Here is a 14,442-nt window from a genome sequence, read left to right on the forward strand (position 1 = left end):
CTGCAGTAGTTTATGTGTCGGGGGGGCTAGGGTCAGTTTGTTATATCTGGAGTATTTCTCCTGTCTTATCCAGTGTCCTGTGTGAATTTAGTATGCTCTAATTCTCTCTTTCTTTCTCTCTCTCGGAGGACCTGAGCCCTAGGACCATGCCTAAGGACTACCTGACATGATGACTCCTTGCTGTCCCCAGTCCACCTGGCTGTGCTGCTGCTCCAGTTTCAACTGTTCTGCCTGCGGCTATGGAACCCTGACCTGTTCACCGGACGTGCTACCTGTCCCAGAACTGCTGTTTTCAACTCTCTAGAGACAGCAGGAGCGGTAGAGGTGCTGACCTGTTGCACCCTCGACAACTACTGTGATAATTATTATTTTACCATGCTGGTCATTTATGAACATTTGAACATAATCTCCACCCAGCACAGCTAGAAGAGGACTGGCCACCCCTCATAGCCTGGTTCCTCTCTCGGTTTCTTCCTAGGTTTTGGCCTTTCTAGGGAGTTTTTCCTAGTCACCGTGCTTCTACACCTGCATTGCTTGCGGTTTGGAGTTTTAGGCTGGGTTTCTGTACAGCACTTTGAGATAGCAGCTGATCTAAGGCTATATAAATAAATTTGATTTGAGATAACGGGCCTCAGGATCTCGATGTTATTTTTGTGCATTCAAATTGTCTATCAATCAAATGCAATGTTGTTGTCCGTAGCTTATGACCTTCTATTGTCCCCAGCACAAGGTGCAACTGTGTAACAATCATGCTGTTTAATCAGCCTCTTGATATGCCGCCACACCTGTCAGGTGGATGGATTAGCTTGTCAAAGGAAAAATGCTCACTAACAGGAATGTAAACAAATTTGTACACAAAATTGAACAAAAATAAAGTTTTTACTCATAGAAAATTTCTGGGATCTTTTATTTCAGCTCATGAAACCAACACTTTACAAGTTGTGTTTCTATTTTTGTTCAGTGTAGATTCACTATTAGTTAAAATGAGCTTTTGGCTGTGTATAAATCATGCAATGCTGTCAATGGAAGAGGTGCTGTAAAACTTCAGATACAAGCAGGATCTGAATCTATGATTGGGCCCGTAGTGCTATGGTGTCCTACCTCTGTCGTTGGGCCAGTCTCTGAAGATCTGAAGAGGACACTCTGTATCATCCAGGATGATCTCCTTCCCAGACTTGTCATCTGTGTGCTGCAGAACAACAAAACCACACCCATGAAACAACCACACATTCCACAGCAAATTCCAAATCAACCAAACAATAATTCACATAGAATACCTCAATGCTCAATTATAATGTATATAGGGGCCATAAAAGATGTGTACCAAACCAGCCTTTATAACATGATTACTGCACCTAAGAATGCTCCAGTTCCTCATGCTCCAGACATAACCTCTCTCCCTCCTACTCTCCACTCACTCTGGCTGTAGTGATGACCTGTCCAACACAAGACGCTGGCGAGGCAAATGTCCATGTCTGATTGGAGCATTTGAAATGTTTCCTTTTTTAATGACTCGGATGTATAAATGAGAGGCGGATGGTGGAGGGACTGAAGGGGGAGGGACTGCTTTAATGTGATTGGCTGTGACCGAGGCCAGGATGTGAGGTGGCGAAGGTTGACGCTGAAGCATGGAGATGTTTGTCACACGATGACAGGCGATATTAGGCCAGCCATGGTGCTGCTGCTCTGCTATCCCTACCCTGCAACCACACACACACACACACACACACACACACACACCTGCTGGCCTGGCACTTTGGAGAAATGCAATTCAATTACTATCAAACAAAGGCCTGTGCCAACAGACCCCTTCATGCTTTAATCTGTCAGACCACAGGGAGGAGTGTGGCCGGCCAGATGGGAGATACGGAGAGAGAGATGGATGAAGGGAAGGAGAGAGGGAGTGAGACACACACACACACACACACACACACACAGAGACAGAGAGTGCAGCCGGCTGATTAAATACTGTATGTAGGGTTTAAATAGGACCTAGGCCAGTTACCGCAGAAACATTAAATCAGCTTAAAATGTGGCCCGGCAACACCCACCCTGTCCTCTAGTTCACCCCGGAGACAAATGGAGGGGAAATCGAGCAAACATTCATTCCTTACTCACACCTCCATTTTCTAAATAGGACAGCATGGCGGCTCAGGGGTGTGTATTACACAAGGGTGACCTAAGCTCCTCTTGTGAGGCATATATACAGTGCCTCACAAGCCTACCCATTACATGATGCAGCCATGACTATGCTTGGAAATATGGAAAGTGGTACTCAGTAATGTGTTGTATTTGCCCCAAACACACCACTTTGTATTCAGGACAAAAAGTTAATTGCTTTGCAGTATTACTTTAGTGCCTTGCTGCAAACAGAATGCATATTTTATTTATTTTTAAAATTCTGTACAGGCTTCCTTCTTTTTACTGTCAAATTAGGTTAGTATTGTGGAGTAACTACAATTTTGTCAATCGATCCTCAGTTTTCTCCTATCACAGCCATTCAATTCTGTAACTGCTTTAAAGTCACCATTGGCTTCATAGGGAAATCCCTGAGTGGTTTCCTTCCTTTCCGGCAACTGAGATGGAAGGACACCTGTATCTTTGTAGTGACAGGGTGTATTGATACACCATCCAAAGTGTAATTAATAACTTCACCAAGCTCAAAAGGGATATTGAATGTCAGCTTTTTTTCAATTTTTACCCATCTACAAATAGGTGCCCTTCTTTGCGAGGCATTGGAAAACCTGCTTGGTCTTCGTGGTTGAATCTGTGTTTGAAATTCACTGCTCGACTGATGCACCTTACAGATAATTGTATGTGTGGGGTACAGAGATGAGGTAGTCATTCATGCAACTTATTATGTGACTTTACCACGTTGTCACTCCTGAACTGGCTTGCCATGACAAAGGGGTTGAACACTAATTGACTGAAGATATTTTAGCTTTTCATTTTTGATTCATTTGTAAAAAAACATAATTACACATTGACATTATGGGGTTTAGTTTGTAGGCCAGTGACAAACAACCCCATTTAATCCATTTTAAATTCAGATCATAACAAGAACATGTGGAAAAGGTCAAGGGGTGCAAACACTTTCTGAAGACACTATACAAACGTTTCACTTTTGTGAACTGTGCTCCCAAACTAAGAGTGTTCCCTGTAAAACTGTGACCACAAGTGGGTGCGTGATTTGATGATGCTATAAAACTAGAGATACAAGGTGAGAAAGGTGAGTCTGTCATATTGTATAACTGTGTACAGCAGTTGTAGTCCAATTTAAGCTGGTACACCATTTTTTCTTTCAGAATTTCTGAGGACCCCATCCCACCCCAAAGCTAACGACACAACCTTAAAAATCACTATATTTATTTTTAAGTCAACAAATAACCTTCATTACATTTAAATCTCTTATCAAAATGAAAAGAAACCAAAAAAATAAATGTAATAAAATTACAAATTCACATTCTTACTCAAAAAGATGTGTATATTGTCCTATACAATAATGTGTACTCACTGTTCTGTTCAATTTCTTTTTTATTGTTTATTTTGATGACCCCACTAGGGGCCACAACCTCGACTTTGAATACCACTGGTGTACAGTAATATATAGAGCAGGGTATTGACCTCTTACCCAACGAGGTCCGGAGCCTGCTGGTTTTCTGTTCTACCTAATAATTAATTGCCCACACCTAGTGTTCCAGGTCTAAATCAGCCCCTGATTAGAGGGAAACAAAAATGCAGTGGAACTGGCTTCGAGGTCCAGAGTTTAGTTTGAGGGATCTAGAAGCTTGGTAGGTGAGGCTAATATGGAGGAGCGATCACCAACCCTGGTCCTGGTGAGCTACATGGTGTGCAAGGATTTTGTACCAACACTAACAACCCTGATTTAACTAATAAACTGCTCATCTAGGGTGTGAAGAGCTGAATCAGGTTGGTGCTGGGTTGGAAGAAAGGCCCAAACCCGCTATAACTCTTCAGGCCCAAGGTTGGCTTCTAATGGGGCAGAGTAACGTCTAGTTGTGTTTGGAATGGAGTGGTGTGCTGACTCTTACCCTGGCAATGCAGTACTCCCGGGGGTTCTCCTTCTCCAGGCCGTACTTCTCCAGGGCCTCCACCACAGCAAAGTCTGCCATGTCTGTCGTGGACAGCAAGATGGTCTTATAGGGGATATTGGGTTTCAGACTGTCTGCATAGATCCTCAACGTCCCCCCTAAGAGACAGAGACAGGACACTCGCACGTGTGAGCATATTCCTTGGATTATGCTAATCTATTAGAGATATTTTACTTTCCATTGTGGGAATATTCCATATAGCAGTATTTCTCCCAATCAGCACTCTGACACACACACTTTATTTTTTATCTTTCCCTCTCAGACTAAGCACTGGCTCTGAGTTGAGTTAAAAGACAGGGCTGTAGGGCTAAACTGCTGCCCTATTTTACACAGGGCTTTATCCTCTGGACTGGGACGAGATAGAGAGGAAATATGAGAAGGAACTGGGATAAAGGTTTATATCTGTGCCAGAGAGGGGTATTTAGCTGGGAGTGAAGAGGCTGACCAGACCAGAGGGCTATGGCCTCCCGATTACATAACCTCGGAGGTCTGGGCAACATAACCTCGGAGGTCTGGGCAACATAACCTCGGAGGTCTGGGCAACATAACCTCGGAGGTCTGGGCAAAATAACCTCGGAGGTCTGGGCAACATAACCTCGGAGGTCTGGGCAACATAACCTCGGAGGTCTGGGCAACATAACCTCAGAGGTCTGGGCAACATAACCTCGGAGGTCTGGGCAACATAACCTCGGAGGTCTGGGCAACATAACCTCGGAGGTCTGGGCAACATAACCTCGGAGGTCTGGGTAAAGAAGTGTCAGGAGGTAGAAAGTTGCCCCGAACCACAGATCTAGGGATTAGATTACCCTAGATTCAAGACAATGTTTTTACTTATTCTAAACACTACGAGATGAATGCCTTTTTAAACAACAGTTATGCCACCATAACCACTTGACCAAAAAAGTTCTGGGATGCAGAGGTCAGGCGGACCAATTCTTTTTTTTACACGTCACTAACTATGGGAGAAGAAAAATAACCTTCTGAGGCCATTTTTGGTGTTGCAGCTTGCTGTTCCTGCATTGGTTGGCAGAGGGCTGTAAGCCACAGGGAACAAGATGTGAGGACTGGCAGTACCAGACAGTGTGTGGTGTTCACAGAGGACATTGGCTAAAGCGGGTTAGAGTGGACCTCTGCTCTGACTGATCCAGGACTTATGTAATTACAGTATGGTGACAGGGTGTTCTCTACTGGTCATAGACGGGACACGACAAGAACCAGAGACAATGGCTTTTGGACTTCACCCTGACACACACGCTCGGCTCTCACACTCGTGTCCTCACACCGCTAGTCTGTTCAAATAAAAGATGAATAACACATTGTAAGTTTTTAATTGACAGACAGTCCCAGGGTGAGTGTACCCGAGTCTGGCCTGCCGTCGCTGCTGCGGAACTCCTGCATCCTCTTCTCCAGTTTCTGCTGCCGCCTCCTCTTCATCACCACCTCAGGGTTGGAGATGGTCCGGGTGAAGCTGTTCTCCGGCATGTCCTTGTACACCTCCGCCGCCAGTCTGGAGTTCTCACTGGAGGAGCAGGAGAAATACATTCAGAAGTGCTCCTTGGGCTCCATTTGCTTTACCATGCCTGTTAATATACTATCAGGTGGATGAGGGGACGTTCTTCATCAATTATATAATTTTCAACCAGCAAGACTAAGTAAGTAAACATTATATAAAGCGTGTGACATTGCCCTCTTTACCCATCTTCTCTGCTCAGTGCTTGCTCATCTCCGTCAGAAATGTGAGCCTCCTTCTCTCGCTTCTTCTCCTTCTTCTTCTCTTTCTTGGACAGTGTCCGTTTGAAGTTCTGGATTACTCCCTCCTTCTCCCTCTCCGGCCCGTTGCTCTGCGCCTTCTGTGGTGAGAAAGGGCACGGAAGAAAGAGAAAGAGTGAGAGAAAAAGAGCGCAAGCAGTTACGATGGGAGAGGGTGTGAGGTTTGTTATTAAGGCAGTTCACTTAGTCTAATTGTGTCATTTAGGTGATCTGTGGTATTAGGAACTGGCTGGCTGGCTGGAAGGTTGGCTGAGGGCTATGTAGGATTCAGTGACCCAGGGCCTCCACACAGAGGGAAGTACTGGGGCATACCTAACACCTAGAGTCTGAGGCCTGGGCACCACTCTGCCAGCTAGTCGATTCAGCTGACAGACAAAAAAAAACATGGCCTGAGTTCAATCAAACTGGCAGTCCCACACATACTTAAGACTGGCGTTTATAATGCTGCATATGTAAACAGAATAATAACCAGCTGACAAAGGATTTCATTGCTTTGGCGGCAGTAGTTTTGTTTGGCCATTTCACAAAAAGCAGGCTGAAAAGTCAAAGCCTAATGTGAACTGACAGAGGCATAGACTTGGCCATAGAAAGCAGAGAGAGAGAGCGCGAGAGAGTGGGCCTTTTCAGAAGGGATCAGTCAGAGTCTAAATCCCCATAAAGCATTAGATGTGTTAAAGCAATCCAGTGTTCCAGGCCTGCCCTGTCAAACGGCTGAGCAGGGGACTCTTCTGATAGGACTGACTCTCTTTCCACTTCCCAGAAGCACTCCAGATGTCCTAGTGTGGTTAAAACACTCCAGACATTTCTGATGTCCTAGTGTGGTTAAAACACTTCTGATGTCCTAGTGTGGTTAACACACTCCAGACACTTCTGATGTCCTAGTGTGGTTAAAACACTCCAGCCACTTCTGATGTCCTAGTGTGGTTAACACACTCCAGCCACTTCTGGTGTCCTAGTGTGGTTAAAACACTTCTGATGTCCTAGTGTGGTTAACACACTCCAGACACTTCTGATGTCCTAGTGTGGTTAACACACTCCAGACACTTCTGATGTCCTAGTGTGGTTAAAACACTCCAGCCTAACAACACTTTAGGGAGTCCTCCTAGTAGCAGATACTTTTAGGAGAGGGTGTGGTTTCAGATCTGGTCCTCCTGCTATGACTGGACTTACACACCATTTCAGTCTGGGTAAGATAATCAAGCTTGTGTGTGTGTGTGTGTGTGTGTGTGTGTGTGTGTGTGTGTGAGAGAGAGACTGAGTGCGTGTACACAAACATGTGTATATTTTAGAGCTCTTTACTGCTCTCCTGGGCAGGGGAGGTTAAACTCTCACTGGTCAGTGTAGCCACCTGTACCAGAAGATTACACACATAACGCAATCATACATCTCAAACACAACCACACACTACTGCATTTTAACACACATCTCAAAACACACCCAGACACTACTGCCTTTTAACTAGAGCCAGGGGGGAGAAGCATTTATTTGTCTGAGGAAATGGAAGCGAGGCTTGGGGCACTGAGGTACTTGAAGTCAAGTGCTCCACTATAAAAAAAACATTTGCATCTCTCTGGGGTGCTAAAGAGCACTAAAAAGGTCTCAGAGCAGGAGGCACTTCATTGCATCAGAGTCAAGATGGACATAAACACACTGAACAGTCAGTCCCATTGAACAGCCTCTAATGAAATATAGACTAACAAGATCATAGCGGTGAACTTGATGGTTGGGTATTTAGTTACAGTGCTACAGAGTAACGTGATAGTGTTATCATGACAGAGGTCCTGCTGTGCAGCAGTTGGAGTAGTTTTACTGAGGGCCACATCTAAGACTTGCCTCGATCCACTCTTTTTCAACAGTGTTACGCAAATTCACAGGAATCCACAAACCTCGGCATATAGCGCACTACTTTGTTTAGCTGAAGCAGAAACAGACTGGAAGACAGGCTAGCCTAAGGCTGATCTGCCTCTTGATGTTGTTGTTGACACTCACCTTGGGGATGATGTCGTTCTCATTCTTGAGGACGAAACGTCCCTCGCGGTCGTCTTTGTTCCAGTTGAGCTGCACAACCAGTGGCTTCTCATCCAGGTCCAGCTTCCGTTCTTCTGTCAGAGAGGGTGGAGTCTACCACTTAACACACTGTTAACCCACCAGTTTACCTATACCCCTATACAGCCAGCTAGCTAGCTCTGGGCTATATATTAACATAGATAAACATGGATTAGGATAAGCTTAAGATAGTGTTAATGATTTACATAATGTGGTAGGACTGCAGTTTATAAATATTACTATTTAAGAAGCTGGTCTAAATTAGCTTTCATGACCGCTGCTAGTGGAAAACCACACGACTGTGCTATGCAGGCACACACGTACATGCTCTGCCTATCTCTCCGTATGATGAGTGTTCAAAGCCTGAACTGCGGGCTGTTGATCTCAAGTTCACATTAAGCACCATGGGAGTTGGATACCGCTCTCCTGTTTTTGCCCTACTGCAGGCTAACAGTGTTTGTCTAGTAACCCCAACAGAGTAGCTAACGCAAAGCAGATTGTCAAACCACATACCCAAACAACCCTCTTCAATACCCTTGGTCTAAGCTACTTTACTACAGACCCACCCTACAAATCCACACCCATCCATCCACATATCCAACCATTGACCCACCCACCCCCACACTTACCCCCGCTGACATGGACCTCGTAGAGGGAGTATTTGGGCGAGGAGAGCATCCTCATGTCGGGCCGGAACTTCTCGGCCAGCGTCTCGATGACATCCTGAGTGGTGGCCGTGGAGGACACGCGGATACACTTGGTGGCAAAGTTCCCTGCTACGCGGTCCTGGAAGTAGAAACGCATCACGCCGTGGAACTCCAAGTCCTGGAGAGAGGGAAGAGGAGAGAAAGGGCGAGGTGAGGGTCTGTCCTTTACTTCAGAACTGGTGACGACCTAAGGGTCAAGTTTGGGATTTTCTTTCCTTCTCTCAAACACTCCATGCAACACTGCCTTCGCATCTTGAACCCCCCCCCCAGGTTAGGCCAATCACAAAGCTAGTCAAACGTACAGGCCACTTTCACCGCTCTCACTCGCTGTCCGATAGAAAAGTATGAACAAACACTGCAGCAACTGTAGAAGGCATCAACTCAACTTCCTGGTTAGGAGAGTAAGCCTAAACCCCTGCTCTCATCTTCTCCTTGCACTGTGAAGTCTGGAGCAGCAGTCTTGTTTTAACATAGCCTTACTTTGACAGCAGTAAGCTGTGGATGATATTTGAGCGAGGAGAATACATTTCTCTGGGACAAGAGAAAAGAGGACAAGTAGCCCAGTGATAACTGTCCCTGTTCCTAACACCACGGGGAGCTAAGGGAAGAAGAGCCTGGAGGAACCTGCTCTCCTTCGTTTCAGTACAATAGACAGGCAGGCGCTTCATACTGTAGCCCTGCCAAGCTACAGTGATTGTGTCTGAGGAATACGAGCTTAGCCAGGAAAGCGATAACGGTCAAGTTTGTAACACCAGAACACCCTTCAATAATCATATCATACAGAGCTCATTACCAACCACACCCAGACACTACTCCTGGCCCTGTCATGTCTCAGACAGACTGCTCATTGTCTCCCACAGGTAACTATGTGAGTTGCAACTATCAACGGTGTGCCTGTCATTTCCAGCTAAACCAGCCTTCTGTAGAGAGTTATAGAGGATGTAAGCTGGTGGTACCTCCAGTGAGTTAATTATAAAAAAGGGGCTTAGAAGGGATTCAGGGTCAGGACTGTATGTGTGTGTGTGTGTGTGTGTAACAGCCAGCTCAGGTTCAGGCCCTGAAGGTAGATGACAAAGCAGACTATACACTCCAGCGCTCATCTCAGTCTGTTCAGCTAGAGACAGAAATAGCCTGCTTGACCACACAGGACCTTGTTGTGAGTACTGCACACTACAGGTGATGCCAGGGGCAACACACAACCACATGATATTTATACCTAAACAATAAAACCCATGTGATTGTCTTCCCCTGGGCAGTCCAGTATTACATGTCCTCTGTCTCCATTCCCTCAGAGTGACATCAGCCTAACCCCAGGGACTCATGGACCAGAATCACTCATTCTCGGCCAATGACAGCGGGAGGAATGAATGAAGTCGCACCAACCAGAACGATGGATTCAGTAGCGTCACTGTGCGTTTCCTTACCTCCGAGAACTTCTTCCTAAAATTACTGCTCAATATGTGTGTGTGTGTGTGTGTGTGTGTGTGTGTGTGAGAAAGAGAGAAAAATAGAGGTGTGTGTAAGAGAGGGATATAGAGAAAGAGTCCCACAAAGACCGCTACAGTGGGTTAGGAAAGTATTCAGACCCCATTCACTGATTCCACATAGTTACGTTACAGCCGTATTATGAAATGTATAAAATAAAAGAAATTCCCTTCAATCTACACTCAGTGACAAAGCAAAAACTGATTTTTTTTCTGCAAATGTATAAAAAATATGTAACTGTGATATTTCAGTTGTACAAGTATTCAGACCATTTCATCAAATCAAATGTTGTTATTTGTCACGTGTCAAATACAGTGGCGAGAACAAGTATTTGATACACTGCCGATTTTGTAGGTTTTCCTACTTACAAAGCATGTAGAGGTCTGTCATTTTTATCATAGGTACACTTCAACTGTGAGAGACGGAATCTAAAACAAAAATCCAGAAAAAAATCATACAATATGATTAAGTAATTAATTTGCATTTTATTGCATGACATAAGTATTTGATACATCAGAAAAACAGAACTTAATATTTGGTACAGAAACCTTTCTTTGCAATTACAGAGATCATACGTTTCCTGTAGTTCTTGACCAGGTTTGCACACACTGCAGCAGGGATTTTGTCCCACACCTCCATACAGACATTCTCCAGATCCTACGGGTTTCGGGGCTGTCGCTGGGCAATACGGACTTTCAGCTCCCTCCAAAGATGTTCTATTGGATTCAGGTCTGGAGACTGGCTAGGCCACTCCAGGACCTTGAGATACTTCTTACAGAGCCACTCCTTAGTTGCCCTGGCTGTGTGTTTCAGGTCGTTGTCATGCTGGAACACCCAGCCATGACCCATCTTCAATGCTCTTACTAAGGGAAGGCGGTTGTTGGCCAAGATCTCGCGATACATGGACCCATCCGTCCTCCCCTCAATACGGTACAGTCGTCCTGTCCCCTTTGCAGAAAAGCATCCCCAAAGAATGATGTTTCCACCTCCATGCTTCACGGTTGGGATGGTGTTCTTGGGGTTGTACTCCTCCTTCTTTTTCCTCCAAACAAGGCGAGTGGAGTTTAGACCAAAAAGCTCAATTTTTGTCTCATCAGACAACATGACCTTCTCCCATTCCTCCTCTGGATCATCCAGATGGTCATTGGCAAACTTCAGACGGGACATGCGCTGGCTTGAGCAGGGGGACCTTGCGTGCTCCTCAGGATTTTAATCCATGACGGCGTAGTGTGTTACTAATGGTTTTCTTTGAGACTGTGGTCCCAGCTCTCTTCAGGTCATTGGCCAGGTCCTCCCATGTAGTTCGGGGCTGATCCCTCACTTTACTCATGATCATTGATGCCCCACGAGATGAGATCTTGTATGGAGTCCCAGACCGAGGGTGATTGACCGTCATCTTGAACGTCTTCCATTTTCTAATAATTGCACCAACAGTTGTTGCCTTCTCACCAAGCTGCTTGGATATTGTCCTGTAGCCCATCCCAGCCTTGTGCAGGTCTACAATTTTAATACTGATGTCCTTACACAGCTCTCTGGTCTTGGCCATTGTGGAGAGGTTGGAGTCTGTTTGATTGAGTGTGTGGACAGGTGTCTTTTATACAGGCAACGAGTTCATACAGTTAATACAGGTATTGAGTGGAGAACAGGAGGGCTTCTTAAAGAAAAACTAACAGGTCTGTGAGAGCCGGAATTCTTACTGGTTGGTAGGTGATCAAATACGTATGTCATGCAATAAAATGCAAATGTATTAATTACAAATCACACAATGTGATTTTCTGGATTTTTGTTTTGGATTCCGTCTCTCACTGTTGAAGTGTATCTATGATTTAAAAAATACAGACCTCTACATGCTTTGTAAGTAGGAAAACCTACAAAATCGGCAGTGTATCAAATACTTGTTCTCCCCAACAGGTGACCTTAATGAAATGCTTACTTACAAGCCCCTTAACAAACAATGCAGTTTGTGTTAACAATGTGAAAAAAACGAACAAATAATTAAAGAGCAGCAGTAAAATAAGAATAGCGAGGCTATATACAGGGGGTGTCAGCACTTTGTTGAAGCACCTTTGACAGTGATTACAGCCTCGAGTCTTTTTGTGTATGACGCTACAAGCTTGACACACTTGTCTCGAAGCCACTCATGTGTTGTCTTGGCTGTTTGCTTAGGGACGTTGTAATGTCGGAAGTTGAACCTTCACCCCAGTTGGAGGTCCTGAGCGCTCTGGAGCAGGGTTTCATCGTGGATCTCTCTGTACTTTTCTCTGTTCATCTTTCCCTCGATCCTGACTAGTCTCCCAGTCCCTGCCGCTGAATAACATCCCCACAGCATGATGCTGTCACCACCATGCTTCACCGTAGGGATGGTGCCAGGTGACCTCAATCCTAACCTGTGACTGGGGGGGTCATCTATGGTTCATTTACAGAACCAAACTAGTCCAACTAGACACCTGGGAGAGCTCAGCTCACACACATCCTCCTATTTCAGGAAACCTGCCTCCTGAGTCATGAAGAATCCCATCCACACACACACTAACCATGCAGACAAACACATGTACCCAGAGGATATTTCTTTGAAGGTAGTGGACTTGACAAAGAGAAGGGTGAGAAGACAGATGAGGTAAGACACTACTCTGTGTGTGTGTCTGTAGTCTGCATGGTTACCGTGTACAGCTATGGACAGGACCTCGGAACTATGAGATACCCAGCTAGCTCACATCCACCCCAGGACTGCCTCCACAGACAGTCTCCCACTCTTTGCTCATCTGACTAGTCTCCCTCTGACAGAGGCCTGGCCTGAGCCGCTTAGAGGTGATAAATCAGCTTCACTCCAATACAGCTCCTTTCATCCCTATACCCGCTTCACATTCCAAAATTCCTCCCTGCCTCCTCAGGCACAGCGTCTGTCTGATGATATATATACCCCACATCCCTCTGTCCTGGGGCAGAAATATTGCTGCTGTCATCCCCACCCAGCCTTATGAAAATTCATGTGGAGGAGAGAGATATTATTAAAGAGTGGAATGGGGGATATTAGAGGGGAACTTAAACCATAGCTGATATGGCCAGGGAGGCTCTCTGGACATGGATGGTGGTAAAATCAGAGCCTTGTCTATAGTCCAGGAAAACATGGACGGACAGCAGAACAGACTGATGGGTTTGAGAGACCATGCTGAAGTTATTATCGTGATGGGCCAGTCTACTTCACATACAGTCTGACTGACATCAATCTACTAGCATCAATGCAGTCAATATGCTAGAGCTTTAATGAAAAGCTCCATTCACCTCAGTAAAGCCTTTAAATAAATAATTGGAAGTCTTTTGAAAAGTAGTATGAGAATTCCAACAAGCAAAAGAAGATACATTACTATTTTTGTAATAGTAAATAACTTTTCACAACGTCACAGTTTTCTTTCCAATTCAAGTATACAACATGCAGTTGCCCATCAGCCCAGCAGGTGGCACTGCCATGTCACAGTACACTAACTGTAACAAAGCAGTACTCTAACGCTCATCACTCCATGATGATATCGTGATGTAAACAATCCCATAACAAATTCAGTCCACCCTGACTCCACCTGCCTATACCGTTCAGTACCCCTGAGACGAGAGCAGAAGAGTAAAGGCACTTCCATCAGCACTGGTTCAAGTAAAAAATCTCTCCCTCTGTCTACCTCTGGACCAGATGCAGGCTCACTAGTGGGCCGATGAATGTACATCTGGGGTTTTATCTCTAGTTAAACAGTGTAGACAGAGACCAGCTTTATAAAGGCTATATGATCATCTCTAGTTATAAACAGTGTAGACAGAGACCAGCTTTATAAAGGCTATATGATCATCTCTAGTTATAAACAGTGTAGACAGAGACCAGCTTTATAAAGGCTATATGATCATCTCTAGTTATAAACAATGTAGACAGAGACCAGCTTTATAAAGGCTATATGATCATCTCTAGTTATAAACAATGTAGACAGAGACCAGCTTTATAAAGGCTATATGATCATCTCTAGTTATAAACAGTGTAGACAGAGACCAGCTTTATAAAGGCTATATGATCATCTCTAGTTATAAACAGTGTAGACAGAGACCAGCTTTATAAAGGCTATATGATCATCTCTAGTTATAAACAATGTAGACAGAGACCAGCTTTATAAAGGCTATATGATCATCTCTAGTTATAAACAGTGTAGACAGAGACCAGCTTTATAAAGGCTATATGATCATCTAGTTATAAACAGTGTAGACAGAGACCAGCTTTATAAAGGCTATATGATCATCTAGTTATAAACAGTGTAGACAGAGACTAGCTTTATAAAGGCTATATG

The 14,442-nt window shown here is 44.8% G+C and overlaps 1 protein-coding gene across 25 annotated transcripts in view; it reads right to left on the reverse strand.

Moving 5' to 3' along the window:
- LOC139415114 (afadin-like) overlaps positions 1 to 14,442 on the reverse strand; it is a 133,743-nt gene that overhangs the window by 52,729 nt on the left and 66,572 nt on the right. For 18 of the 25 annotated variants that reach the window (XM_071162951.1, XM_071162944.1, XM_071162954.1 and 15 more), the window contains exons 2-7: positions 8,558 to 8,753; positions 7,872 to 7,984; positions 5,808 to 5,962; positions 5,471 to 5,631; positions 4,053 to 4,210; positions 1,102 to 1,189 (exon numbers count right to left, since the gene is read on the reverse strand). In XM_071162951.1, the coding sequence (XP_071019052.1) occupies positions 1,102 to 1,189; positions 4,053 to 4,210; positions 5,471 to 5,631; positions 5,808 to 5,962; positions 7,872 to 7,984; positions 8,558 to 8,753 (871 nt within the window). The remainder of the gene's footprint in view (positions 1 to 1,101; positions 1,190 to 4,052; positions 4,211 to 5,470; positions 5,632 to 5,807; positions 5,963 to 7,871; positions 7,985 to 8,557; positions 8,754 to 14,442) is intronic. The other 7 variants (XM_071162950.1, XM_071162961.1, XM_071162959.1 and 4 more) reach the window with 1 other exon arrangement.

Source organism: Oncorhynchus clarkii, chromosome 8 (genome assembly GCF_045791955.1).
Source record: "Oncorhynchus clarkii lewisi isolate Uvic-CL-2024 chromosome 8, UVic_Ocla_1.0, whole genome shotgun sequence".
Taxonomy (NCBI): domain Eukaryota; kingdom Metazoa; phylum Chordata; class Actinopteri; order Salmoniformes; family Salmonidae; genus Oncorhynchus; species Oncorhynchus clarkii.